Source organism: Lissotriton helveticus, chromosome 3_1, assembly GCF_964261635.1.
Source record: "Lissotriton helveticus chromosome 3_1, aLisHel1.1, whole genome shotgun sequence".
In the NCBI taxonomy this organism is placed as follows: Eukaryota; Metazoa; Chordata; class Amphibia; order Caudata; family Salamandridae; genus Lissotriton; species Lissotriton helveticus.
The window spans coordinates 1566139313-1566166545 of NC_136061.1; the positions used below are offsets into that span (position 1 = coordinate 1566139313).

General features: G+C 48.1%; 1 protein-coding gene across 1 annotated transcript in view; it reads left to right on the forward strand.

Annotated features, from left to right (window-relative positions):
• SORL1 (sortilin related receptor 1) overlaps positions 1-26715 on the forward strand; it is an 852839-nt gene extending 826124 nt beyond the window's left edge. Inside the window, exons 45-48 of the mRNA XM_078682321.1 lie at positions 15647-15753; positions 16417-16609; positions 25158-25370; positions 26214-26715. Coding sequence (XP_078538447.1) covers positions 15647-15753; positions 16417-16609; positions 25158-25370; positions 26214-26278 — 578 coding nt within the window. The 3' untranslated portion in view covers positions 26279-26715. The remainder of the gene's footprint in view (positions 1-15646; positions 15754-16416; positions 16610-25157; positions 25371-26213) is intronic.
• The last annotated feature ends 518 nt before the right edge of the window (positions 26716-27233 follow it).

The following is a 27233-nucleotide window of genomic DNA, read 5'->3' on the forward strand; positions in this document are numbered from 1 at the left end:
GCTTAACAGTCTGCGGCACTCCATGTCGTAATCTTTTTTGTCTAGAAGGACAATACCTCCCCCTTTGTCAGCTGGTTTAATTATGATTGAAGGATTGGTTTTGAGACGTTGGATGATGTCTCTTTCATCTTTGGATAGGTTGTTGAAATGATTAGCTGGACTAAGATTTTCAACGTCGTTGTATACTGCCAACTCAAAAGTGCTGATCTGGGGGCGTGGCTAAGACGGCGATGTGAACTGGCGCATCTCGAGTGAGCTCCGTCGCCCCGCTGCCTAAATAAGCCTTCATAAGCGAAATTCAGGGGGCTTCCTGGGGGGCCCCGTCTCCTACCTGAGCCCTGGACACGAGGTGACCCTCAGAGGGACCACTCCGGTGCGGGAGACCCAGCTGGGGGCAACTAGGGACCTGGACGCTTTGTTGCCGGAGCATCGCCGCCATTTTGTCACCGCGTCTGGCGGCCGGCGCCTTGGCCTCGCTTCCCCTGCGGACAGTACCCAGCGCTGAGGGGGCGACCGGAAGCACAAGCGGATCCTCCAAGGCGGACCCCCGGCTGCGGACTGAGCGTTGCGAGACCAGCGGACGGAGGGGACGGAGCTGCCGGCATCGGGGCGACCCCCAGGCAGGGGCGTTGCGGGCGCTCGGCTGCAGACCCTACGAGAGGACCCGGCTTTGGTGGGGACGCAAGGCCGCACTAGACGCGGGAAAGCCGCCGGCTGGCCTACTGTTGGGAGACCCTGCTGCGGGACCACAGGCTGCCGCAGAGTCGCCCTGGTGAACTGTCCTCATTGCATCCCCCCCCTGCCTACTGACTGGTGCCTCGGGAGCGCCCTGGGCTACGGAGCCACGACTGGGCCCATTGCAGGTACTGTCCGCCATCTTGCCCCCCCCGGACTGGGCCTTACCCGCCATCTTGACTTCTCTTACCGGCGCCTTCACCCCGGGTGCCCGACCCTGCTGAACATCGGGGCTCCCGGTGAGTGTGACGGGGCCCTGCCTTGAGGGGTGCTCACTGGCCTCGGCCCTGCGCCGCTGTCCAGCCCCGCTGTCCTTGCCTGCAAATCCACGCTGGACCTGAGCCTCTGCACCCCCGCCTCAGAACGGACCTCGGAGCGAACGACACTGCCCGGGAGGCTGCGGAGGCGGCTCGAGCGCTTTCCCCCCCACCGGTGGGTCGGACTGGGCCTGCCTGCTTGACAAGTGCTGCGGGAGGTGTGTGGCCCGGCCCCCCCTGCTTGGAGAGAACATCACAGTCGGCTGGCTGGTGTCTACACCCCGCAGCCTGGCTGGCCGACCCGGAGCAAGGGGGAGAAGCTACTGAAGACACGTGAGTACCCCTTCATTTGCTCTGGGACCCCGGGGTGACCTGTGCGCAGCTCATTTGCCCTTTGAGAGGAACGATAGTGGTGAGGGAGCGGGGGTGCGCCTCGGCTGCCCTCGAGAGGAGCCGCCACATACTGCGGGGGAGAGCGGTGCAGCGTCCTTGGCTCGAAGAGAGGGCTGACCCCATAGCGGATCTCTCACACACTGGTGACACCTTACGGCCTCCTGAGGGCTCAGGCCTGAAATCCACGTGCCGGGCGAAGCGGGTCTACATACGAGAAGGTGCTTGAGAGGGGAGAGGACTACTGGTGGTGTACTGAATTACCCCCCCCCCGCTCCTGCAGCGACATAGAGGAATCGCGCCCACGGCGACGGGCGACTCATCGGGTGGCTGAGCGCTACGCTCCGGATTGACAATGACCCGCGGCAGAGGGGGCAAGGCGGACCCGGCGGCGGCGCCTAAGGGCACATCGGTGGTTGCCATGTGGGGCAAAGCAGGAGCGTCAGCGCCAACTGAAGAAGTGCCGCCACCTGTTGCTGACTCCCCTCCGGTGACCCAGGCCTTCATGTCCTCTTTCATGGCAGACCTGAAATCGGAGATAGGGTCCCTGAGATCGGAGGTGCACACGTCAAAGAGCTGCGCAAGGAAGTGACTGAGCTGGGAGACAGGGTTGATGGACTCGAGAACATTGTTGATACGCCCACAGAAGATATGGAGCAGCTGTGGCAGAGGGTGGCGACCCTGGAGGAGCAAAACATCGAGCTCCTGGTCAAGCAGGAGGACCTTGAAAATAGGGGGCGCCGCAACAACCTCTGTGTACGGGGTGTGCCACTCAGGGAGGAAGGGACTGACACCATGGCCTATGTGGCTCAACTCCTACACGAGGTGTGGGGCAACGAAGAAGCCCCCACACCGCTCTTGGACCGTGCCCATTGAATCTTCGGTGCGGGAGGCAAGACGGGCCTCCTCCCGGACATTATAACCCGAGTGCACTACTTCACGGAGAAGGAGGCCATACTGAAAGCGGCGAGGGACAAGCAGGATCTGCGCTACGGAGGGCACAAGATCCAAATCTACCAAGACTTGGCCCCCAACACGCTGCATAGAAGGAAAGTCTTCCACCCGGTGACGGAGAAGCTGCGGGCTCTCGATATTCCCTACCAGTGGGGACATCCCTTTGCCCTCATCTTTCGCTGGGAAGACAAGCGCAGAGTCATCCGCTCCTACCGCGAGGCGGCACAATTGCTTAGACTCTCGGAATTCCCGGAGCGCAGCCCCTCCCGCTCCAAGCGCCAAGAGAGACTCCCGGCTCGACCGGACTGGACCACGGTAACTCGACGTCGCCGAACCCCCCCAATGGATGACTGCTCCACGTCTCAGGCCAAGCAGGATATCATAGAGCACATTCGCACCCTTGAAGATGACCGCGAGGGGCATCTCTCGAAGCCTCGCACTCCGTGACATGAAGAAGACCGGCTCGCGACCTTAGGTGGTCAACGGCCAGCGAGGAGAACACCGCCACAATCCCTGATATTGTAATGGACAACCCTCGCGGCCTTGCGCCCCCCGAAAGGCGATAGGACAACCCCTGCACCTCTGCGGCCCCTATGAGACTACATTCCCTGACAACGTAGGCGGAGTACACTCCTAGAGCTGAGCCCGCCGCACCAATGCGTGGGGACAGCTGGGCACTGGAGGCGACCCCGACGAGTCCACAGCGAGAAAAGGGGCTGAAGCGGAACAACATGGGGTGCCGCTGCTCCCCTAAAGGTGATCATGAGGGTCGATCCCTGCGGCCTTACAGTTCAGGAGTGGACTCATCACCGTTGGGACCCGACGCTTCTGAGCCGACTGCTATGGCACGCCTACCTTTGTGATGAACTTGCGTTAATTACCCCCGAACCCGCCCTGGGCAGCGGGGCAGACGGGCCTCGGGGCAACCGGGACCCATATCTTCTGCAGAACACCCCCCACTTTGTCCCATAGGAAGTGACATTCCTGAGACCATCCAAACCCTCGGGTAGAGGATGCCCGGAACCGGGGACATTATACTACGGCCATGTTGGCCTGTTGTGGTTACTTACCTTCTATGTACTTTCTTTTTTCCTACTCGTTCTACTCTTCCTACTTCTCATCTGAGCTTTCCCTGTACTTGGCCCCTTCTCCCTTTGTGTAGTGTGGTGGTCCGGAGACTATTGAAGGTGTCTGCGCGACTGCGTGGGTGGGGGAGGCTAATCCCCTTCGGTCCGCAGGGTGGAGTATACTGGGCGATGAGGCGGCTCTAACCCCCTTAGTGTCATGGCGGTGAATGTTCCTACACCCCTAAAGGTCTTGACGCTCAATGTCAAAGGACTTAACTCCCCCAATAAGCGGAATCAGGTATGGCGCTATCTTCTCCATCATTCCCCTGACATTATCTTCCTTCAGGAGACACATCTTTTGCGGGGGGACACTAGCCGCATGGCGCATCCCAGATACCCCACACAATTCTGGGCATCGGCTGACACTAAAACGGTGGGGGTGGCAATTCTGTGCAGAGCTGGCTTTAGGCGGGGATCCACAAAACCCTACAAGAGTGGAGATGGACGCTTCCTTCGGGCCACGGTACAGGTGGGAGGGATACAGTTCACTCTAGGTAACGTATATGCACCCAACCAGTCGCAAGATAAATATCTCCAGTCGCTCCTACGGGAACAGTTCAAGACCGGCGAACCGCGTACAATACTGGGCGGGGATTTCAATCTAGTATGGGACCCAGACATAGACCGCGGGGACAATGCGTTTAGCGGCGCGGGCGCGATGTCATCCACGCTAAGGGAGCAGATTACGGAGCTAGGGCTTGTCGATGCGTGGCGCTACCATAACCCAGGAATCCGTGACTACACTTTTTACTCGCACTCCCACCGAACCTACTCGCGCATCGACCACTTCTTTACCTCTTTAAACCTGACCCGGGACACGCTGATGGTTGCCATCTCGGATATCTCGCTATCGGACCACGCACATGTGGAACTAATGCTGCAGGATCCACTAGCGCGCACCCCCCGGGAACGTCGATGGACCCTCCCACCGAGCATCCTTCGGGACCCGGAGGATGTTAACAGCATCCGAGAAGCCATAGACTCGTACTTCGCTATCAACGATATCTCGGAAACGTCATTTCCGGTGGTGTGGGATGCCTTTAAGGCCACCATACGGGGTCACATTACCTCCCTGGCGATAGCGAGGAGACGGGCGGCCTATAAACTGGAGGCTGACCTAACGGGTGAGATCAAACAGGCGGAGGCGCAGGACAGAGACCGGCCTTCCCTGGCGTCCAGGAGGAAGTTAGCTAACCTCAGGGGACAACTTCGACTCCTGCGCACCAACAAGGCGGAACACTCTCTACGAGCACTAAAGCAAAAATACTATGAGGGGGGATAAAGTGGGACACCTGCTGGCAGGAAGGCTGAGGGCGAGAGCAGCCAGAGCCCATATCGCTAATATACAACGCCAGGATGGTTCTAGTGCCGTCACTGAAAGAGCCAAGCAGGACGCCTTTGTAGCCTACTATACCTTCCTGTACGCGGGAACCTACATCAGTGGAAGCGCGAGTGGCCATCCTCGCTGACTACGAGGGGACTCCGTTACCGCCGGTATGCGCGATGGAGCTGGAAGAGCCCATACTGGAAGATGAGGTCTCTGCGGCTCCTAAAGATCTCCCCACGGGGAAAACTCCGGGGCCAGATGGCTTGCTGCTGACCTTCTACCGAATCTTTCAGACTCAACTTCGTCCCTATTTACTGAGGCTGTTCTACTCTTTTTCGGACGCATCTGGTCCGTCCCCTGATATGGGAATGGCGGAGATTGCATTGATACCGAAACCAGGGAAGGATCCTGCGCTATGTGCCTCCTACCGTCCTATCGCCTTCCTGAACACAGACCTAAAGATCTATACCAAGATACTGGCTAAACGACTCGACCCATACTTGCCAGGGTTGGTGAACCCGGACCAGGTGGGGTTCATCCGAGACCGGCAGGGGGCTGATAATGTACGCAGACTGGCACACCTGGTAGGCAAAGTGCGGCATTGGGACATCCCGGCTTGTCTTCTTTCGCTCGACGCGGAGAAGGCCTTTGACCGGGTGGACTGGGCCTTCTTGAAAGAGGTCCTCCAGAAACTCGGTCTAGGCCCAAAAATGATAGCGAGTATCATGGCCCCATACCTAGGGCCACAAGCCAGAATCAGGGTAATTGGCCAGCTAACACCACCGCTGACGATACACAGAGGCACGAGGCAGGGGTGCCCACTTTTGCCGCTCTTGTTCGCCCTTGCAGTGGAACCACTTGCGGCAATGATAAGACGCGATCCTAGAATACATGAATAGCCCATGGGGGGAGAGACAACAAGGTGGCACTATTCGCGGGCGACCTGATCCTCACCCTTATGCACCCTCGTGAATCCCTACCAGCGGTCCATGAGGTGCTCTGTCTATATGAACAGGCGTCAGGCCTTAAAATAAATCATACTAAATCTTGGGCGCTCAACCTCACTGTACCTGCGTAGGAAATCCCATCCCTGAAGAAGGCTGTGCCCTACCAACGGGCGGAGAACCACATCAGGTACTTGGGCCTTGCCCTGACCCCCCACCTAGACGCCTGGTCCTCGGTAAACTGGACGGAGTGTCGCAAAGCGGTGCTAGAGGACCTTTCGGAAGTGGAAGCCTCTGATGATCTCATGGCTGGGGCGCCTCAACGCGGTTAAAATGTCGATCCTCCCTAGAATTCTATACGTATTCCAATGTCTGCCCACCCCTATTCCGCTCCACTGCATTCGGAGCCTTCAGCGCGAGATCACGTCCTTCATCTGGGGCGGGAAGCGCCCCCGATTCTCGCAGAAGGTTCTTATGGAACCAAGGGATAGAGGCGGCCTGGCATGTCCCAACTTGGTGCACTACTACTGGCCAGCGCACCTTCGCTTCGTGGTGGAGTGGGGCTCACGCGAAAGCGACAAGCATTGGTTCCATATGGACCGAGCGGTCACAGGACGTACCATATGGGACCTACCCTGGCTCCCGTGGACGGCACGCTCCATAAGTGCGTACCTGGCAGTCCCCACAAAAACGGTCCTTGATATCTGGGATAGTGTAGCTGTGTCTAGGGGTCTCACTACGTTCCCATCCCCGCACACCCCGATAGCGGGGAACCCGCAGTTCCCCCCGGCTCACCGGACTCGGGCGTTTGACAACTGGACTCAAGGAGACTGCAGAGTTGTTGGGGACCTTTTCCTTGGGGGCTCGCCCAAAACTTGGAAGGACTGCAGGGAGGAATTTAGGGTACCGCTGACGGCTGGCTTACAGCACGCTCAGCTACGCCACTGGACTGCGGGTGAAGACATGTACCAAGCGGCCACCCGAGCGTACACGCCTTTCGAGAAGTTGGCACGTTCCCTTGGGGGGCTGAAGAGGCTAATCTCGCAAATATACTACATACTGCAGCACCCTACATCGACGCCTGCACACCCCTATCAGAGACAATGGCAATTAGCGGCAGGAACAGACATTGACCTCTCCCAATGGAACAGACTGTGGCGAGATATACCCAAGGTATACCGCAGTGTCCCGCAGAGGGAAAATGCCTATAAACTGCTCACGCAATGGTACTACACCCCGCTGCGCCTTAGCAAGATGTTCCCCAACGCCTCGCCGATGTGCTGGAGATGTGGCTTTGCGACTGGTGACTTTGTGCATATATGGTGGACGTGTCCTACCCTGGCTGTTTTCTGGAAGGAGGTGCTTAGCCATATCAAAGGGGTGCTGGGTTTCCCCCTGCCTGAGGAAGTGAGCACAATCCTACTCGGCATTCACCCTACCGCACTCAAGGCACTCACCCACAGCGACTGGATCCTTACGCTCCAAATGCTGGGTACAGCTAAACAACTCATCGCCTTATACTGGAAGCGAACGGAGGCGCCGCCCATAGCTTCCTGGTTTGTGCGCCTTTGGCAGGTCCTGGCGATGGAGCTACTCACGGCGAGGTTGCAGGCGCGGGACACACGCTTCAAGGCGGTTTGGGAGCCCTTAGTGCGGCACCTCTGCTCTATAGAATATGCGCGACATATGCCCACTAGACTCCGCGCTCTGCACCTCTTCGAGGATGCAATCGTCCCTGCGGACCCTGCCAGGCTCTGCCCTTGACTACCATACACATTACTGATGTTGCTGCTACCACACGCGCCCCCCTGTACTTTACTCCCCAGCACGCCGCGCGTACCCACCACCCTCTCTCCCTCTTTCTGCCTACTCTTAGGCTCCTTTGTTTTACCTACTTCCTTTCCTCCTACTTGCCACTCTGGCCCTCGTCTCTCTACGAGACAGTTGCGCCCTGTTGGGCAGTTTGTGACAGTTGGGCTAGTTGCCCGCCACATACCCTACTTGCAAAGCGGATATACGCTCGCATGCGACAAGTCTTTGCGAAATTCACCCCTAAGCCACGCGGCCGGCTCTTCCTGGAGGGTTGTAGGCAAGGCGCTGTATTAAAGCTCCTCTCCCGTCCCAGCTGGCGCTGAAACACGAGAGCTATCACATACGCGGCCGGCCTCGGCACGAGGTTGTAGGCTTAACGCTGTGTTCCAAATAAACCAGATTTGAACCAAAAGTGCTGATCTCAGGGGGCACTGTGGATGGTGGCGGGTTGAAGGTGGATTTAGTCCTTAGGCCTGTGACATTTGGGTTCTCATTGGTAGGTTTGTTGTCCATTGTCGATTTCTCAAAAAAGGCCTTGAGTTTGAGCTTACGGAAGAACTCAGCCAGTTCCACGTGTAACTTGAATTTGTCAAGTCTGAATGTGGGGGCGAATGATAGGCCTTTTTCCAGTACTGCTAGTTCTAAGGGTGTCAGGGACGTGCTGGATAAGTTGAATACCAATGATGTTTGATTTGAGTCTGTTATTGTTTGCTGGTGCCCGGTTTGTCTTTGGTCTTCTGGCGGGTGTTGGAGCTCACTGGATTTTCCTCTTCGGCCCAGTGTACCTGCGGTTGTTGTTGGTTTTGTCTTCTCCTGCCTCTTGGTCTTCGGCCCTGTCCTAAAAAAAGAATGTGGGGGCCGGGATTGCCCGGGAAGAGTGACATTGGTCCCGGGGGATACATGGGTGTGAATCTGAAATACGGGTTCTGTATGGGGCCAAAATTATGAGGGGCTCCGTAGTATTGTCCTTGTTGGGCTCCTTGCCACATGTTAGGCCACCGTTGGCCACGTCGGCCTCTGCCGCCTCGTTTGTATGAGCCAGTGCTTGAGTCACTGGAAGCGGAACTGACATCAGCTGATGAGTCTGAAGCGTTCGGGGTCTTGGGTGGTGGGGTGAAGTCATCTTCAGAGTAGGGGTATGTTTTAGCGTAGCTAAATTTTTTAAGATCTTTGTCAAACTTCTTGATTTTTGCTTGTGTCAGATGCTCCTTGTATTCGTTCATTTCTCTGTTCTGATCATCGAGTTTCTTTTTGTAGGCGGTTAATGTAGCTTTAAAATGGCTTTCTGTTGCTTGAATCTCAATGACGATGGCGTCAGAGAGACGTTTGGCCGTCTTGATGATCAGTACCATTCAGTCCCTGGTACAGTGCCAGGCGATCTGGGCCCAGTCTTTTCGGAAGGTGGGGTCATCTAGGAAAATCCTGGGTGCATTAGTAACGATGAGGCCCCTTGGCGCTGTGTTGGTTCTTAAGTATTGGGCTAGGATCACTCCATGGAGGATGGTTCGTATTCTATTACGCTTTTTCTCGGTTAAGGTCTCCCAATCAGTGGTCTGGGCTATGGAGTTAGCAATATTGAAATCTGCTTGGAAGGAGGGGTCTGCGAGTATGTCACTCACATCATCCTCGCTGAAGGTGAGGCCATGGTTCTCCGCCATGGTCCTGGTTAGGACTCTCGCAGCTGTGCGCTGCCTAAGTATGCGCGTATCAAGAGAGAGAGAGAGGACTAGAAAGCTAGTCCGAGTCCCCGTAGTTTATATGTGTTATCAAAAGGGACTAGCTTAAATATGACCAATATTGTTAGGACTCTGATTAGATTTGTCATGGGCACCTCGTTGGTGAGTTCATGAAGCCCTCACCCACCAACCTGGTTGGTGGCATGCTTCATTATCGGGCCCACCCAGTGACACCTAATGTGTCCCGGGTGTGCTGCGACGCCTGATTACAGCGGAGCTGGTATTTTACTGAGAGTGCAGTGTGAGGTGTAAAATGAAGTGTGAGTTAAAACGGCTTGGCGAGGGTAAATTAAATTTTAATAACTGGGGCCCCGTCAGCGGTTAAAATAAGGCTTGGGGATGTTTAAGGGAGGCGGGTTACTACATCCTACATCCATCAGTTGGTCGACATGTTTCAGCCAGTGCCTTAAACTAAATCTGGCTTTCCTCAGGACCTTTTTAAAATAGAGTGTAGTGCAGGTTAAAAAGGAGTGTAATCCAGGCTATGTGTTACACTCACTAAGGTGTTTCTCTAAGTGTGAGAGGGGGGGGGATTCCCTTCTCATATATGCCTGTACCAACAACATTGAAGACATAGACAAAACATGTAAGAAGAGGAGAGTCAAATAGGCGTCTTCGCCACATAGTCATATACATAGAGTGCCGAATCTACAGTGCTCAGTGGGTAGACTACAGTCGGCAAAAGTGTAATGGCACTGGTGGTACCATTATTGTGATTATCGCAAATAATTGGGGGTGGTGTCGCTAAAACACAGGTATCACACATATGCATGAGATACAAAGTGTGATGGGGCATAAGTAAACACTCTTACGCTTAGATTTTGCAGCCAATGCTTCCAGGAGTGAAGCGGTAAGGGGTTGACCCTGTAGGGAAATAATGTTGGCCACTGGGAGTTAGAGACCTGTAAGGAGGGAAAAGCGCTTACCCAGAGATTGTTGCTTGGAGGTTGTTATACTCACAGCTTTTCTGGTCAGAGCCTGCCTTGTACCTGTTGCACCGTCCTCGTATTCCGGTAGAAAGAGCTGGAGTTTCTTGTTCGTTTTTATATGCTTGCTAATTGGTTAACTATCTGCACATGTAGCTGGGAGTAAGAGAAGAAAGACTACCCTGGGTGTGTTCCTAGCTGTCTGCTCATGGGCGGTGGAAAGACACTAGTCTCTTGCACATGAGCGGTGCTGCTTGTGTCTATTGCGCATGAGCGGGGGTGAGACACTAGTTGGTGGAAAGACACTAGTCTCTAGCACATGGGCGGTGCTGCTTGTGTCTATTGCGCATGAGCGGGGGTGAGACACTAGTTATTAGTGCTGTTGCGCGGTAGAGTATGTGTTGTGTTGAAGTCTGCAATCTGCCACTATCAATAGTGCGGGCATGGGATTAAAGGAGGTGCATTTAGCATGTGACTGAGTTCCAAGGGATCGCATCGTTCAGGCCATTGATGTGTGAGGAAATGCGATAGATCCAACGCTGTTCGTTGCTCATCAGTCTTCTTTCATTGTCTAATGCCTGCTCAGGGATTTGACCGATGACTGTCCATGTGAGGTCATTGGGGGTATGGCCATGGGTGATGAAGTGGTTGGTTAATTTACTGATGTTTTTCTTACACCTAATGGTGCTTCTGTGTTCAGTGACCCTAGTGCGTACTTTGCGGGTGGTCATGCCGATATAGCGGAGACCACAGGAGCAGGTGAGAAGGTAAATCACATTACGCGAATTGCAGTTGGTGTGGCTGCATTGTGTCCACACCTTGTTAGGTTCTAGGGTTAGAGTTTTGGTGTGGGTGGTTAGGTGACACACACTGCAATCATTGCAGGGGTAGTGTCCAGTTACTTTTGGTAGGCCCCATGCATTCAGAATGGTGTTCGGTTCTTGTGTGTTATGCGTTTTGGGACGGGTGTTAACTAGTTGGTCCTTCAAGTTATTGCTTCTCTTGTAAGCAAAACGCGGTATGTCCCACTGCCTCTGGCCAGAATTCAAGATCTTCCAGTTCTTCTTAATGAGTTTGGCTACCTCCTTGGAGGCTGTGTTGTATGTAGTGACGCAGGTGATAGGTTGTTCCTGCTTCTCTTTAGCTGTGGTTTCAGGGAGGGCCTCTCTATTCTGGTTCCTGGCCCTCTTCCTGGTTTTGGAGATGATGGCTGGTGGGTAGCCCCGGGCCTCCAGTTTCTTGGCTAGTTCAGCGGACTGTTTTTTATAGTCTGCTATATCACTGCAATTCCTGCGTATACGTAAGAATTGCCCGAAGGGAAGGTTCTCCCTTAGCGGGCGTTGGTGGAAGCTTGTGAAGTGGAGTAAAGAGTTTCTGGCCGTGGGTTTATAGTAGGTTGTCGTGGTGAGTCTGCCATCTTTGACTGTTATATTTAGGTCCAGGAAAGCAAGTTGATTTGCACTGATAGTGCTGGTGAACTTCAAGTATGGGTCACTGCCGTTGAGCCAGATGAGGAATTGATCCAGGGTTGTTTGTGGACCCTCCCATAGCACAAGGATGTCGTCAATATAGCGGCGCCATGCAAGGATGTGGTTGGCATAGGGGTTTGTGCTGTCAGCAATGTGCGTGCGTTCGAATTGGTGGACGTAAAGACCTGCTACGCTTGGGGCGAAAACGCTGCCCATGGATGTTCCATTGGTCTGGAGGTAGAGGGTTCCCTCATATTCAAAGTAATTTTCCTTTAGTGCCTGTGTGGCGCATTGGAGGATGAATTCTCTGGAGGTGTGGTAGGGCCATGGTGACTCCCTGAAGATGTCCCCGAGTACTTTTATTGTGGCTTCTTGGGGTAGGCTGGTATAGAGGTTCTCAATATCCAGCCCTACAAGAAGTTGGGTCTCAGTGTTAAACTCCATGTTGTTGATCACTTGTAGTAAGTGTTTCGTGTCCTTGATATAGCTGGGCGTTTGTTGCACTAGCGGATTGAGAAAAAAGTCGCAGTAGCGTATGAATATGAGGGAACCCTCTACCTCCAGACCAATGGAACATCCATGGGCAGCGTTTTCGCCCCAAGCGTAGCAGGTCTTTACGTCCACCAATTCGAACGCACGCACATTGCTGACAGCACAAACCCCTATGCCAACCACATCCTTGCATGGCGCCGTTATATTGACGACATCCTTGTGATATGGGAGGGTCCACAAACAACCCAGGATCAATTCCTCATCTGGCTCAACGGCAGGGACCCATACTTGAAGTTCACCAGCACTATCAGTGCAAATCAACTTGCTTTCCTGGACCTAAATATAACAGTCAAAGATGGCAGACTCACCACGAAAAACTACTATAAACCCATGGCCAGAAACTCTTTACTCCACTTCACAAGCTTCCACCCACGCCCGCTACGGGAGAACCTTGCCTTCGGGCAATTCTTACATATACGCAGGAATTACAGTGATATAGCAGACTATAAAAAACAGTCCGCTGAACTATCCAAGAAACTGGAGGCCCTGGGCTACCCACCAGCCATCATCTCCAAAACCAGGAAGAGGGCCAGGAACCAGAATAGAGATGCCCTCCTTGAAACCACAGCTAAAGAGGAGCAGGAACAACCTATCACCTACGTCACTACATACAACAGAGCCTCCAATGAGGTAGCCAAACTCATTAAGAAGAACTGGAAGATCTTGAATTCTGGCCAGAGGCAGTGGGACATACCGCGTTTTGCTTACAAGAGAAGCAATGACTTGAAGGACCAACTAGTTAACACCCGTCCCAAAACGCATAACACACAAGAACCGAACACCATTCTGAATGCATGGGGCCTACCAAAAGTAACTGGACACTACCCCTGCAATGATTGCAGTGTGTGTCACCTAACCACCCACACCAAAACTCTAACCCTAGAACCTAACAAGGTGTGGACACAACACAGCCACACCAACTGCAATTCGCGTAATGTGATTTACCTTCTCACCTGCTCCTGTGGTCTCCGCTATATCGGCATGACCACCCGCAAAATACGCACTAGGGTCACTGAGCACAGAAGCACCATTAGGTGTAAGAAAAACATCAGTAAATTAACCAACCACTTCATCACCCATGGCCATACCCCCAATGACCTCACATGGACAGTCATCGAACAAATCCCTGAGCAGGCATTAGACAATGAAAGAAGACTGATGAGCAAAGAACAGCGTTGGATCTATCGCCTTTCCTCACACATCAATGGCCTGAACGATGCGATCCCTTGGAACTCAGTCACATGCTAAATGCACCTCCTTTAATCCCATGCCCGCACTATTGATAGTGGCAGATTGCAGACTTCAACACAACACATACTCTACCGCGCGACAGCACTAATAACTCGTGTCTCACCCCCGCTCATGCGCAATAGACACAAGCAGCACCTGCATGTGCTAGAGACTAGTGTCTTTCCACCAACTAGTGTCTCACCCTCGCTCATGCGCAATAGACACAAGCAGCACCGCTCATGTGCAAGAGACTAGTGTCTTTCCACCGCCCATGAGCAGACAGCTAGGAACACACCCGGGGTAGTCTTTCTTCTCTTACTCCCAGCTACAGGTGCAGATAGTTAACCAATTAGCAAGCATATAAAAACGAACAAGAAACTCCAGCTCTTTCTACTGGAGTACGAGGACGGTGCAACAGGTACAAGGCAGGCTCTGACCAGAAAAGCTGTGAGTATAACAACCTCCAAGCAACAATCTCTGGGTAAGCGCTTTTCCCTCCTTACAGGTCTCTAACTCCTAGTGGCCAACATTATTTCCCTACAGGGTCAACCCCTTACCGCTTCACTCCTGGAAGCATTGGCTGCAAAATCTAAGCGTAAGAGTGTTTACTTACGCCCCATCACACTTTGTATCTCATGCATATGTGTGATACCCGTGTTTCAGCGACACCACCCCCAATTATTTGCGATAATCACAATAATGGTACAATCAGTGCCATTACACTTTTGCCGACTGTAGTCTACCCACTGAGCACTGTAGATTCGGCACTCTATGTATATGACTATGTGGCGAAGACGCCTATTTGACTCTCCTCTTCTTACATGTTTTGTCTATGTCTTCAATGTTGTTGGTACAGGCATATATGAGAAGGGAATCCCCCCCTCTCACACTTAGAGAAATACCTTAGTGAGTGTAACAGATAGCCTGGATTACACTCCTTTTTAACCTGCACTACACTCTATTTTAAAAAGGTCCTGAGGAAAGCCAGATTTAGTTTAAGGCACTGGCTGAAACATGTCGACCAACTGATGGATGTAGGAGGTAGTAACCCGCCTCCCTTAAACATCCCCAAGCCTTATTTTAACCACTGACGGGGCCCCAGTTATTAAAATTTAATTTACCCTCGCCAAGCCGTTTTAACTCACACTTCATTTTACACCTCACACTGCACTCTCAGTAAAATACCAGCTCCGCTGTAATCAGGCGTCGCAGCACACCCGGGACACATTAGGTGTCACCGGGTGGGCCCGATGATGAAGCATGCCACCAACCAGGTTGGTGGGTGAGGGCTTCATGAACTCACCAACGAGGTGCCCATGACAAATCTAATCAGAGTCCTAACAATATTGGTCATATTTAAGCTAGTCTCTTTTGATAACACATATAAACTACGGGGACTCGGACTAGCTTTCTAGTCCTCTCTCTCTCTTGATAAGGCCATCTGTAGGTTTTAACCAACTCCAATTGATGTCCTTGCAGGTACCAGTTGTGAGGTTTTCCCTTTCTTGTGCTCACTTCCATCATCCTGTTTTTTTCTCATTTACGGACATCCCATTGGCAGATGTGGAATGGGATAGCTTGTCGATAAGTCAATGCAGGATGATTTTTGTTTAACGTAATAATATCATATCGTCTGCATATAGAAGGTTCGAGATGTGCATGGCTCCTGGTCTTGGGGGGTGTGTGGTTACTTCATTCAGAACTACGGTCAGGTCGGCGAGGAAGAGATTAACCAGGTACAGGTTGCCAACATACATCTTTGTGTTAAGCCCTAGGTGGTGTCAATCTTCCTGGACAGGAAGGAACCATCACCTATTCTCACTCTTGCCTAGGTTCCAGAGTATAGCAATTGTATTGCTTTCAAGAGGCGTGCGGGGATATCCCAGTGGGCCAGTTGTGCCAGAGAACATTGTGCTGCACACAGTCAAATGCCAATTTAAGATCTAAAAAGCAAAGATAAATTGGTTGGTTGTTTAGCTTCTTTTTATCTGTAATGACCGATGATAAGAGGATGGTTGCTGTGCCTGCTTCTTCTACAAACATGGATTGATAAGGGGAACAATGTGTTTGGGGGGGTGTGTGTGAAAAATTGGACCATGCTACAAAGGTATGTATATTTTAAGCATGATTGTAATCAAAATGCATTTGTTGCGATTATGTAATCTCAGATTTTAATTGTGTTTGTAGTTCCTTTGTCTGCACCTGATGCCTTGAAAGTCATAAGTGAACACAACCACGTCCTCCTGTTTTGGAAGAGCTTAGCTCTGAAAGAAAGGAATTTTAATGAAAGTCGGGTAGGTAATATTGTAACTTCAACTAATTTTATTTCTTATAATTGTCTAGTAATGGTGTGAAACCTAGGGGAGGAATTGAATATGACTGAGTGCTGTGATTGAGAAAACTATCAACTTTTCTCAAGAAATTAAGAGGGTGGGGGTGTTTAGCTGGACCCTAAGAGAGGCTGGTGGTGGGGAATCATTCTTTCCTGGAGGGAAAAATAGATTGAGGACTCTGCGTAAACATACCCCAAGCCCGCCTAGTGATGACGAGAAAAACATGAATGAGTTGATGAATGAAGTCAGTAGGGCAGCAAGCTTTATCATCAAATTATGGTTGGAGTAATCTGCGCAAAGCATGGCAGGCGCAGACGTGTGAATTTCAGAATCCTAAATTGCAGCCTGGCCTGTGTAAATTTAATAAGGTATATAAAGCTCTGTTTAGGTGCAATGGCGATCAATGAGAAAAAAAAATGATAAACATCAATGTAAGGGATAATCTACTGTTAGCACATTCCACCTTTTGAGAGCAGTGTACTCTAAGTTAAAAGAGAAAGTGTGATATGTTAAGGAATGAAAGTGTTGTATACTTGTAGACTGCCAAGTTCCTGTGTAACCCATATGAGCCCTCTTTCAAAGTATGGGCATCTTGAGTTGCTGATTGTTTCTCACCTGCTGCAGGGCTATGAGATATATATGTATGACAGTGTGACCAACACTTCCCTGTTTCTTGGAAACACAACCGAAAACGTCTTCAAAATTTCCAATCTCAAGATGGGTCACAACTACACCTTCACTGTGAAGGCTAGGTGTTTGGTCAATGGACAGATCTGCGGTGAGGCGGCAGCGCTGCTGTATGATGATCTAGGAAATGGTATGTACCCTCTGAGCATGGTAGAGGAATTGAAAACATAATTCTTATTTATGCCTGAAAAGTTTATCTTTTGGAATATTTGTACGTAATACACTGTAGAGCTACAGGTGATATCATATAATACCTATGGCTTTTGACAAACGTTCCAGTCCTAAAATGGTCCTGGATTTTTTAAAGACTTAATACTGAATCATCTTGTTCATTTATTTATTTCACACTTATTTTAAGAGTTTTTTCCAACTAATTCTATTTAGTTTTTAACATTTAAATCATGAGCGGATTACAAGACATGTACATTTTCATACAGCACCATAGGGATTAAGAAACACAAAGTGTATTTCTTTTTGTTAGATGGTTTTAAAAGTGTGCCCTTCAGACTGCTTCACCCTCTTATGCCAACAGTTCACAACCCACCCTATGGGGTCCAACTTTTCCACGGTCTCCTACATCTCCTGTGTAGGTCTGGGCCTCATGGCCAAATCTATTGATTGTCTGAATCCTGGCGCACAGGAGTATCAATATGCCCATAGTAGAATCCATACAGTTCTTTTCATTGTCACCATACTTTCTCAAATTTGGAGAATGACCTTGTTTTACAGGTGAGAGGAGATTTAAGCTCTTTCCCCATTGTTCTTAGTACGCAAATTCCTTTGGGGCAGTTTTGAAATGAATAATGCATAAATACGAGTTACTAGGTGTTTTGTGAATGTGGGGCTCTGTAGGAATCTCTTGAAGATCGTATGTGATCTCATGGCTTCTTCCCTTAAATATGGCTGCAGAACCCAATGCTTTATTCGAAAATAGTGAAATATTTCCCCTCCTGGCAATGCCGTGTGTTGACGTGATGTTTTCAGATTTGCAGGGATCACCTTTGTGATAAAAGTCTTGCAACCTAAAGCAGCATTGGGTTTTGCTGCACCTTGAAAGGTTTCTATTTAACCCTAGTGTGTAGTCTATGTTCTAGATGATAGGGTTAGAAAAGAAGGGTATGTGGCTAGCTGGTGAGACTTTGTGGCTAGCTGGTGAGACTTTTCCCAGGTGCCCAGTGTTACCCGAGTCACCACAAGGCATATAAATTCCAGGAGGACAGTTTTTTAGGGACCCAGATTACCTTCCTCGGTGGTGGGTAAGCTCTTAGTTTCTGGTCTAAAAAGTTCAAAATGTTTTCAATTTCCTTGCGTAGTCATTTTATGGTGTCACCCTCTTGGGCTGCTTCATGGTATCAGCATAAATCTGGTAATCCCAGGTCACCCTGGTGAGGTGTAATGTGCTTGTGATTACAGGGTCTTCTCCCTACCCATACACAGATGTGTTGCATAGCTCCTGTAGTTAAGTGAGTCCCCATTTAGAGATAAGGATAGGAATAGCGGAAATATATAACTAATTCTGATTAGAAAGGACATTTTGAGCGCAGTAATTATGCTCAGCCAAGTCTGGGCTTGGGTACTTTCAGGAGCCTAAGAATGCTTTTAATCCTTTAGTCTTGGGCTTCATATTGCTTCTAGCTCCCTCATGTAGACCTGGCGTCAAGTAGATGACCATATACATCAAGCCTTGCTGTGTCCTTCTAAAAGGAGTCTCACTTTGTAATGTTTGGACAAAGGCCTGGCCTCCTGCCAGAATCAGCCCTTCTGACTTATGTAAGTTAAATTGGAGACCTGCAAAATCTCTGTACTACTCGAGCAGTAGCACTACCTCCTACAGAGATAACCGGGACCCTGTGAGGGATAGCAGAATGTCATTCACAAAAGCTGATACCATGAAGAAATCTTGGTGCAAGTATCTTCCAGTAATGCGTGGGTGCTCTCTTATTCTTTTTAAAAGAGGTTCTAAGTATAGAGCATCAGAGAGAGTGGGCAGTCCTGCCACCTGCCTCTTTATTTCGTCTCCAGTTGAGAAGTCTTACCATTCCTGCCCTGCGCAGTGCCACCACCATCCTACTTGAGACTTCCCTGTCAAATGCTTTCTCCCTCTTCTATCAATAGTAGTACCGCTTATTGTGCTGCTTCCGGGCAAGGTCTAGTAGGTGTAGTGCTTTTTTGTGCTGTTGCTAATTGACCTTGAGGGGATACCTCCCATCTGGTCGGCGTGTATCAACTTGGGCAGTACTGCCTCTATGCAATTTGCCAGTACATGCACAAACATTTTGGCATCTATGTTCAACAGGGAAATTGAACAATACGATGAGCGCTGAGCAGAGTCCCTCCGGGGTTTAACTAAGAGCGAGATAGTTGCGTCACCCGTTGAGTGTGTGAGGCCACTCCTATGGTCCATAGTGTTATCGCTTCAGTTGGTATCAGAGCCAGTGTTGGTTGGAGTCTCTGCATAGAGCTTTTACAAAATGTATGAAAGGCCTGTAGTTTCCTTTCATCTAACTCTTGCATTTCCTGTATCTAATTTCTGACTTTAATGATGTAAGGCTATGCCCTCTTTGCTCGGAGTTTGATAGCTGGGAGGGCGCTTGCCTTATTACTTCTCTCATAGAAGCGCACACCTAACCGTGCTAAGATGTAGCTGGCTTTATTGCATTCTACTGTGCGACTATGCGCCCGACCAAGGTTCCGAGACCTGTTTTGCAGTCAGGTTGGCGTTGAGGGAATTAGACCCCTCTTGTACAGAGGAACACGGGCCCTGTGTCGTCTTTAAACAATATCCTGCTGCCTTCATTCACCACAGTCCCGAAGCCGTATATTTCTAAACAGACGGAATACAATGCAAGCACGTAATTAAACGGGATAGCGAGTGCCTCCTTTTTGGCCTTGTAATTGTTGATTAGTGATATGAAGCAACAGTAAGCCTTGGAGTAGAGCGCCAAAAACTATTTTGTCAACTATCAGCTGCCGGTCCAGATGAGGCCTTTAATGCAACAAAGGCCGAAATGTGTTGACCCTTTACTTCATGGAGGACCCAATTAAAGATGAATATTGTTAATCTTATATGGTGGGGAAGTGCATAATTTGGCACTAAAAAGAAGCTACCTGTTGACTACTCAGGCTACCTCGCAGTGGATTATAAACTCTTTTGTAGGACTATTATCATCACCAAATATTTTTTTCAAAAACGTGTGTTCAAGATAGGCCAAGATTGACAACAAGCTGTGTTTTTGTTGTGAAATTTTGTATGTACACATTTGTGATGTTTGTCAATGTGTATATTTTGTAAATAAGTATTTTTTGTGTACTTAATTTTGATGCACATGAATGCATTAATATACAAAAAACAAAAGTGAAAATAAATAACACCAATGAATAGACATAAAGATAATTGGTTGAATTTTTTTTTTTATTTAGCCTTGCCATAATTAAATTAGTTGGCTGGCCAAACAAATTTTATTTCTTTGGTCCACTTTGAGAATGTTGTTTATTGCGTCCCCTGCACTCACCCATTCTTTATGGTTACCCTGACCAAGCTTGGCTACATCCCCAACTTCTAGGAGGAATTTGCTTTGTGGCTGCATTCAAGGGTTTGTAGCTCCTCTTGCAATCATCTCAATTCCACTTTCCTCATGTGTTTTAGGCAGGATGCTTCTTGAATGAGCACATGCCTCAGTACTGCTTTTAGTGCATCCCATACTACCCACTGGTGAAAATCCCCTGTGTTGTTTGTGAGATATTTCTGAATTGCTTCAATGAGCTCGTGCTGGGTAACATCATCCTGCTCAAATAAATTAAATTAGTTGGCTGGCCAATTTTTTTTATTTCTTTGGTCCATTTTGAGAATCTTGTTTATTGCGTTCCCTGCACTCACCCATTCTTGATGGTTACCCCGACCGAGCTTGGCTGCTTCCCAAACTTCTAGGAGGAATTTGCTTTGTGGCTGCATTCAAGGGTTTGTAGCTCCTCTTGCAAGCATCCCAATTCCACTTTCCTCATGTGTCTTAGGCAGGATGCTTCTTGAATGAGCACATGCCTCAGTACTGCTTTTAGTGCATCCCACACCACCCACTGGTGAAAATCCCCTGTGTTGTTTGTGAGATATTTCTGAATTGCTTCAATGAGCTCATGCTGGGTAACATCATCCTGCTCAAGAGAATCATTCATGTGCCAAGTGTCTCCCTGTGTTTGGCCCCGTCCCGGAAGTCTAGCACCAAGAGGATCACCGAGAAATGGGAATAATATATCAGGAGTGGGTGCCTATAGCACCATCGGTCAATTAAGCCCAAGTCACTGAGTGTGATTTTGCCCGCCGCTGATAGAGTTGATATCCCTCCTGTGCGTTGTTGTGATTTGTCTTGCATTGGGACATCACACAGTTAAAATTCCCTCTGTTGATGACGGAATTGGTAGATGTTGGCATGATCTGATTTGTGGGAACTAGAATCTTTACCAATCCCACATTTGTAGCATTCAGAGTGGCTACCATGAGTGGATGGACCTCCCACTAAAGTTAACCAACAATCCTCCTTGTCCGCTTTGATGTCCCTCAATTTGAAACTTTGCTTTTTTCGAATAAGTATGGCTACTCCTGTTCACTTAGTTAAAGCTGAGGTGTGAAACTGTATAGGAAAGTACCTAAAGCATAAGCTGTGTTGATCTGATTTAAGAATGTTTTTCTTGTAACAGATTATATGTTAGTATTCGTGGCTGTGGTGGTACTCATTGGGGAGAGTGGGGTCCTATGAGGGTGACCTATGCTGACGCCTGGAAGTCATCCTTAGGGTCCTTTTTGTCACCTCTTGTCCGTCATTGCTTTGCCTGGGCCAGCAAGTCTTTAAAGAAAGTTTGTTTTTTATTCCTTATGCCACCTGTCATGGCTGGGCCGAGTTCCTCCGATGAGTGGGTTTGTAACCTTGCATGGCTGGGAAAATACATTGTGGTGGAGGTTTTTCTTGTTATAGCCATGCAAGCCACTGTCAACCAGGACAAAGGTGATCGCATCAGGTGTCCTGTGCATGGCCTTTTCCCTTTTTGTTCGCTACCCTGCCATGGTAGTTCTCCTTACGGTATAGGGCTGCCTCCTGGCTTTTCTTTGTTGCCTGCTAGAGCATTCTGGTTGGTCAGGTTCCAGGTCTGTGGTAGGGTGGCTGCTCCGTTCAGGCCTCTCATAATGAACGGGATATTGCGTCCGCTCCGTCAACTCTAATCTTGCTTGTTAGTTGAATCATCGTTGGTAGGCCATGTTTTGGAGTCCTAGCTCCTCGTGATTTCCCCAGGAGGGGCCTGTCTCAATACTTTCTTCTGTTTGCTTGCACCTGAACGGCACCTTCAGTGTTTTTGTGTTCTAATAGCACTGCCTGAGCAACTGAAGTTGTCTGAATATCCAGCCCTCTCATCGTGTGGCCTCTGCTACTCCAGAGCTTCCAGATTCCTTGGTTGCTTCCATGGGGATCTCTACGGGCGACGGTTTTGGTGCTCACTGGAAGCTGGCAGGACCTCCTGATGTTGAGTCCCAGGGGTCTGAGCAGTGTCTCCTCTCCCAGTAGATGTCAAGAGGACCCCGTTTGGTAGGTGTACTGGAAGGCACTCGGGCCCATATCGAAAGTCTCGCAGCCATGCGTCTGCCATCTTTGGCACCTGGCCACCCCCCAAAAAGTAATTTTTATAGGTCACACTGCAGCATTCAGGTTACACAGGGTAGGCTTGACGTAATGTTTGTACTGCCACTATACGGGGTAGCGCAGTAGGTGTTGCAAACAAGTGGTGTTTAACTTCCTGGTCTAGTGTGCACATTCTGCACCACATACTAAGGACTTACAGACAAGGTAAAACGCGCCAGTTGGGAATTAGCTAATTTGAACATGATTAAAAAGGGAGAGCCTGCAGTCTACTGTTCGTTGGCAGGTGTAAAGTAACCCTGGGTGTAGTTCGCGTAATAGCGCTACGCGTAGCTACGCGAAGTGCACTTCGCACTATGCGAACTGCGCGTAGCACTACGCGAACTGCGTAGTACCCTGTTTGCACTGTGCAAGATTCCGTTTTCAATGATTGCACTGTGCGGACAAGCATCCGGCACTGTGCAATCATTGAAAACGGCATCTTGCACAGTGCGAGCTGTAGTTGTCTGCCGCTCGAGGAGATTTTTACTCGAGCGGCAGCTTTCTCAACGCGGACTGGTAGTTTCTCATTGCGAGCGATCGCAAGCATACGCGACCACTCGCAATGAGAAACCGGACCTCCCGCGTTGAGAATCTCGCCGGGAGGTTTATTTTCCACGCTCGCGATCGGCATCTTGATGTTGCTGATCGCAAACGAGGAAAAAGTCTTGCCAGGATTTGATTTTGCTTGCTCGCGTCGCCAACTTGATGTTGAGGACCGCGAGCAAGCATAAAATGACCGCTACGCTACGCGTGTTCGCACTGTGCTACGAAATCAATGTTGTGGGAACCCCCGTTTTCTTGATCCATGCTTCACGGACCCCCTCAAAACCTTCCAGGAAGGAGCTGAAGTGGATAAACTTTTTTGGGAAAGGTTTCTGTGAAGGTTCGACAAAAGGCACCAGCTATGAAATCTCTGACCTAACTACAATGGCAAAGAGGAAAAAATAAACAGTTAAAAACGAATGTATTGTTATGGCTCAAAAGCACATTGAAATTCCCAGTTACAGGATGTGACACACTATGCACACCACCACAAACGATGCCTGCCATGCAAAAAACACCCATTTGCAAATGGCACTCAAAAAAAGGTATTGAAGCAAGAGGTAAGCCGGGCGAGAGTAAGCAGTCAGCAGCTGGGGTTGGACGCGGGCCACATCAGGCCCTGCACCCATCCCCCTGCTGGCAGTAAAAATCCGGCATAGGGCAGGAGGTAGGGGGCAGGGTGATGCACATGGACAACAGAGAGCTGGGGGAGGGGCAAGGGCAGCAAACTACCCAGACAAGGCTGTTGGCATGGGCAGCACAACGGAGAGCAAATGGCAGGAAGGCAGGGGCACATGCATGGACAATGGCGGGCAGTTGGCATCAAATCACAAAAAGCATATAATTGTTGAACTTCTGCACTAAATCATCTGGACTGCTATTGGGCCCCAGGATTGAGGAAAGAGGCTGTGCCCCCCAGCCACCCAATAAATGAACTATTGGCACGGTGGACTGTTTATCACGGTCGTCAAGCAGGCTCAAGGGAGGGACACATGCACCTCTCCCCTATAAAATTGATTGTGCTGCTCCCCCAAGGTTTTCCGTCAAGCGGAAGCTGATAGTTTCATTTTTGAAAATTGCATGACTGCAAAAAGTAATGAAACCAGCAGAAGGTGTGGAGTGGATCTGCCTGTTAAATGTGAATACAATTCTTATTAATTAGCAATTTTTTTGTGAGGAAAATCACTATGACGGCGTGAATAGAGACCAGACTCCCACCTACAGCCTAATTTAGCGCTAGACTGATTTACACAATTTCCACTAAAACAATTCCAATTGACTGATTACTTTTTTTATGGGACTTTCGGCTCATCTTGTACTTCATAGACTCAATCTCTTCTCAGTGGTTAAAGATCCGCTACAAGTGATTACATTTTGTCCTAAAAGGAAAATGTGCTATTGTGGTTTGTAAGAGCCTCTGAATGCAACCTTTCCGATAAATTTTAAAGGCCACAGTCCCATATTTAAAGCGTGTTTGTAATACATTTTTGGCAAAGTCAAACGCTTTGCATAACTTTATTTTCCATCTGCTCAGATTATGAATGAGGTACTGCTTATAGGTATTATCTGTGTGCCAAACTCCCTAGAATACTTTGAGGTTGGTGGGCTCCACCTCTGACCTGTTCTTTAGGGGTCTTCTTATCAACCTGTTTGGGACGGCAAGATTTGATTAACCAAGTGATCCCCATCAACATGTGTTATGGTCCTTTAATCATTGGTACTTGGAATTTAACACCCTCTTTCACCAATCTTAATATTACCTTGACAGCCAAGCAGTGCTGCCCCTTCTGGGTGATCTTTTTGTACCGATAACTATTTTATGAAAGTTGATTTTTTTACTTTAAACTTGTAAAAACCTATTGAGTAAAGCATTGTGATGAAATTCTTACTATGTCCACGGTATAACAGTTGCTAGCTTTATTGCTGGTTGTTTATGATTTTTCAGACATCCCTGACCCCTACTTTTCTTGGCTTTGGTACGGTTTGAACTATATATTCTTAGTGTGTTCCAGTACAGTTCATATATGGCTCGTTGGATAATAGTTCCAAGGCCATTCTGTTACATCAGTGTTATCAAAATCCTAATATTACTTTCAGAGCCATATTTGGGGAACATGTGTGACCAGCCCGTCTTTTTGTACATAATTTAAAACCTGTTGACATTCAGCATTACTCCTTGCAGACTTGCAAATTCATTTTAACTCACGCGCTTTAGCAAGTGCATGTCATTTCCTTTTGTCCTCTGTATTTGACCCTCTGCATCCAGAATTGTGAGAAGCTTAATGCAATTCTGTGATATGATCTGATGGACCATGTAGCATTTCGCTTCTCTGTAAGAACAACCCATTTTATATTCAGTATTTATCACCTGCAAGAACCACTAGTATAACTGTAATTTATTATACTGAGTGTGCTGCTTTATTTAACTTTGGTAACTCTCAGGCCTTTCTTTTTTTGTTTTTGTTTCAGATGCTGAGTCTTCAATGTCCACATCCGAGAAGTCCACCGACATAGCATCAGTAGTAGTACCAGTGCTTTTCTTTTTACTTATGGCAACTGGTTTGGGCTTCGCAATCTTGTATATGCGACACCGAAGATTGCAGACCAGTTTCACTGCCTTCGCAAACAGTCATTACAGCTCTCGACTTGGATCTGCCATCTTTTCGTCAGGAGAAGATTTAGGTAACTATTTTCAACCTCATAAGCTTTATTTAATAAAACAAATTGTATATTACTACAGTTTAATTCACATATCCTTACAGATTGTAACAAGGTATTCTGCGCTGGAAAAATCCAAAAAAGGGATCGAAACATTATCCACAATAAGATCCATGTTTATGCTACTGCTTGGTATTGGTTAACTTCACAACGCTTCATTGTAGACATGCTCTGTCTGAGATGGTTGATTTTCAAACATATTATCGAGGATGTATTTTTTTCCTCATGCACTAATGCTGGATTTTCTGCAGATCAGGGCATAATGCATATAGCTACTGGTGGTTTCTGTGTGACCAAAGGAATGGACATAAGGAGGAGTGTAGGACTGGTTGTGAATAACACAAAGTATTTTCTTGTGCCTTGCTCTGTCCCACAGAGAATCATTTGAGCTTGTTACTGCTTTTGTGTACCCATGGTTATGTATTTTAGACATTCAAAGAGGCCAGCTAGCATTTGCATTGCATGATTGGCTTTTCAGCATACTTTACTACTTGCTCTTTTGTTTGAAATAATGTTTATAGTGTCATACCGTTGGGGCTATGACCATTTTTAACTGACAGTATATTTATTCATCAAATAAATTGTCATTATTTAAAATCACTTTTGACCAACTGAATTGTCACATACAACTATCTGCTGTTTGGTATTTGATAGTGAGAATATGAAAAATACTATTAAAGTTTCAGGGTATGTGTAGTGAATGCAAGAAAATGATGAATAAATTAAGATTTTGCCTTAATGTTACATGGTGTGGAAAGAAAAGAAAATACTGAAAAGTAATGATGGTTTTTATTTTGGGGTTTTTAGGTGATGATGATGACGATCCTTTGATAACCGGGTTCTCTGATGATGTCCCAATGGTCATAGCATGAAGAACAATTCTCATTGTTAACCAAATGGTGTAAATATTTTATTTGATAAAAATAGTGGATTGTTTTTATTTTTAAAATGCACTTTGAGTTGCAAGACATTATTTTTATATGGGCCAAAAATACCCTTTGTAGTACTCTACTGTGAATTACAAAACATTTGGATGATTGCTACATGATTACGATACCTTTTAATTTACATTTTAATTTAGTCTTGCAAAGCTTTGCTTGCTGGGCATGCTTTTAAGCTTGTAAGATATCACCATCAACAAAAACATGCTTTGTAGTTTTCAAAGACTGTGTACTTGGATTTGTAAAAAGGAATAATGTAATTTAGTTCCCAAACCTGTGTTTTTATTTTGAAATTGATGTGTCAAGCACGTCAAGCACTTTTAAAGGTTACTTGCAAATAAATGTTTTCTTTGCCTTGTTTTCACAAAGTGAGACCTTGCCTGTTTTGTTTGCATCATATCATTTTAATTGCTTGACCTTCTAATCATTCCATGGCTTAAGTCTTTGATACAACCCTGTTCAGCTTTGTGGTACATCTTATCTCTTAATTTTCAGTTTTACGTATCTGGCACAGACTCTTTTCATATAGGGTTATGTGTGTACAGACTCGCTTTAAGAAATTTGGAAATGAAAAATGGACTATGTTTTGCTGTTCTTCATGGAGACATGTAAGTGTAGTCATGATTGTCCAACACCTATGTGTGTCTGTATTGTACAAAACTGCAAATTTTATGGATAGGAAATGTATGTAATTCACCTTAATGTACCATAAAATGCATGTTTGATTGGCACAATGATGTTCATTTGTCTAAGGCACTTTTTCTTTATACTAGCATAAACTGATGCAAAGTACCATCTATAGAATGGGTTTGTGGACTGTGAATTTGTACTGTAAAAAATATAAACACATTTAGTTTGTACATTTTATTAAATATAATTTTTTTCT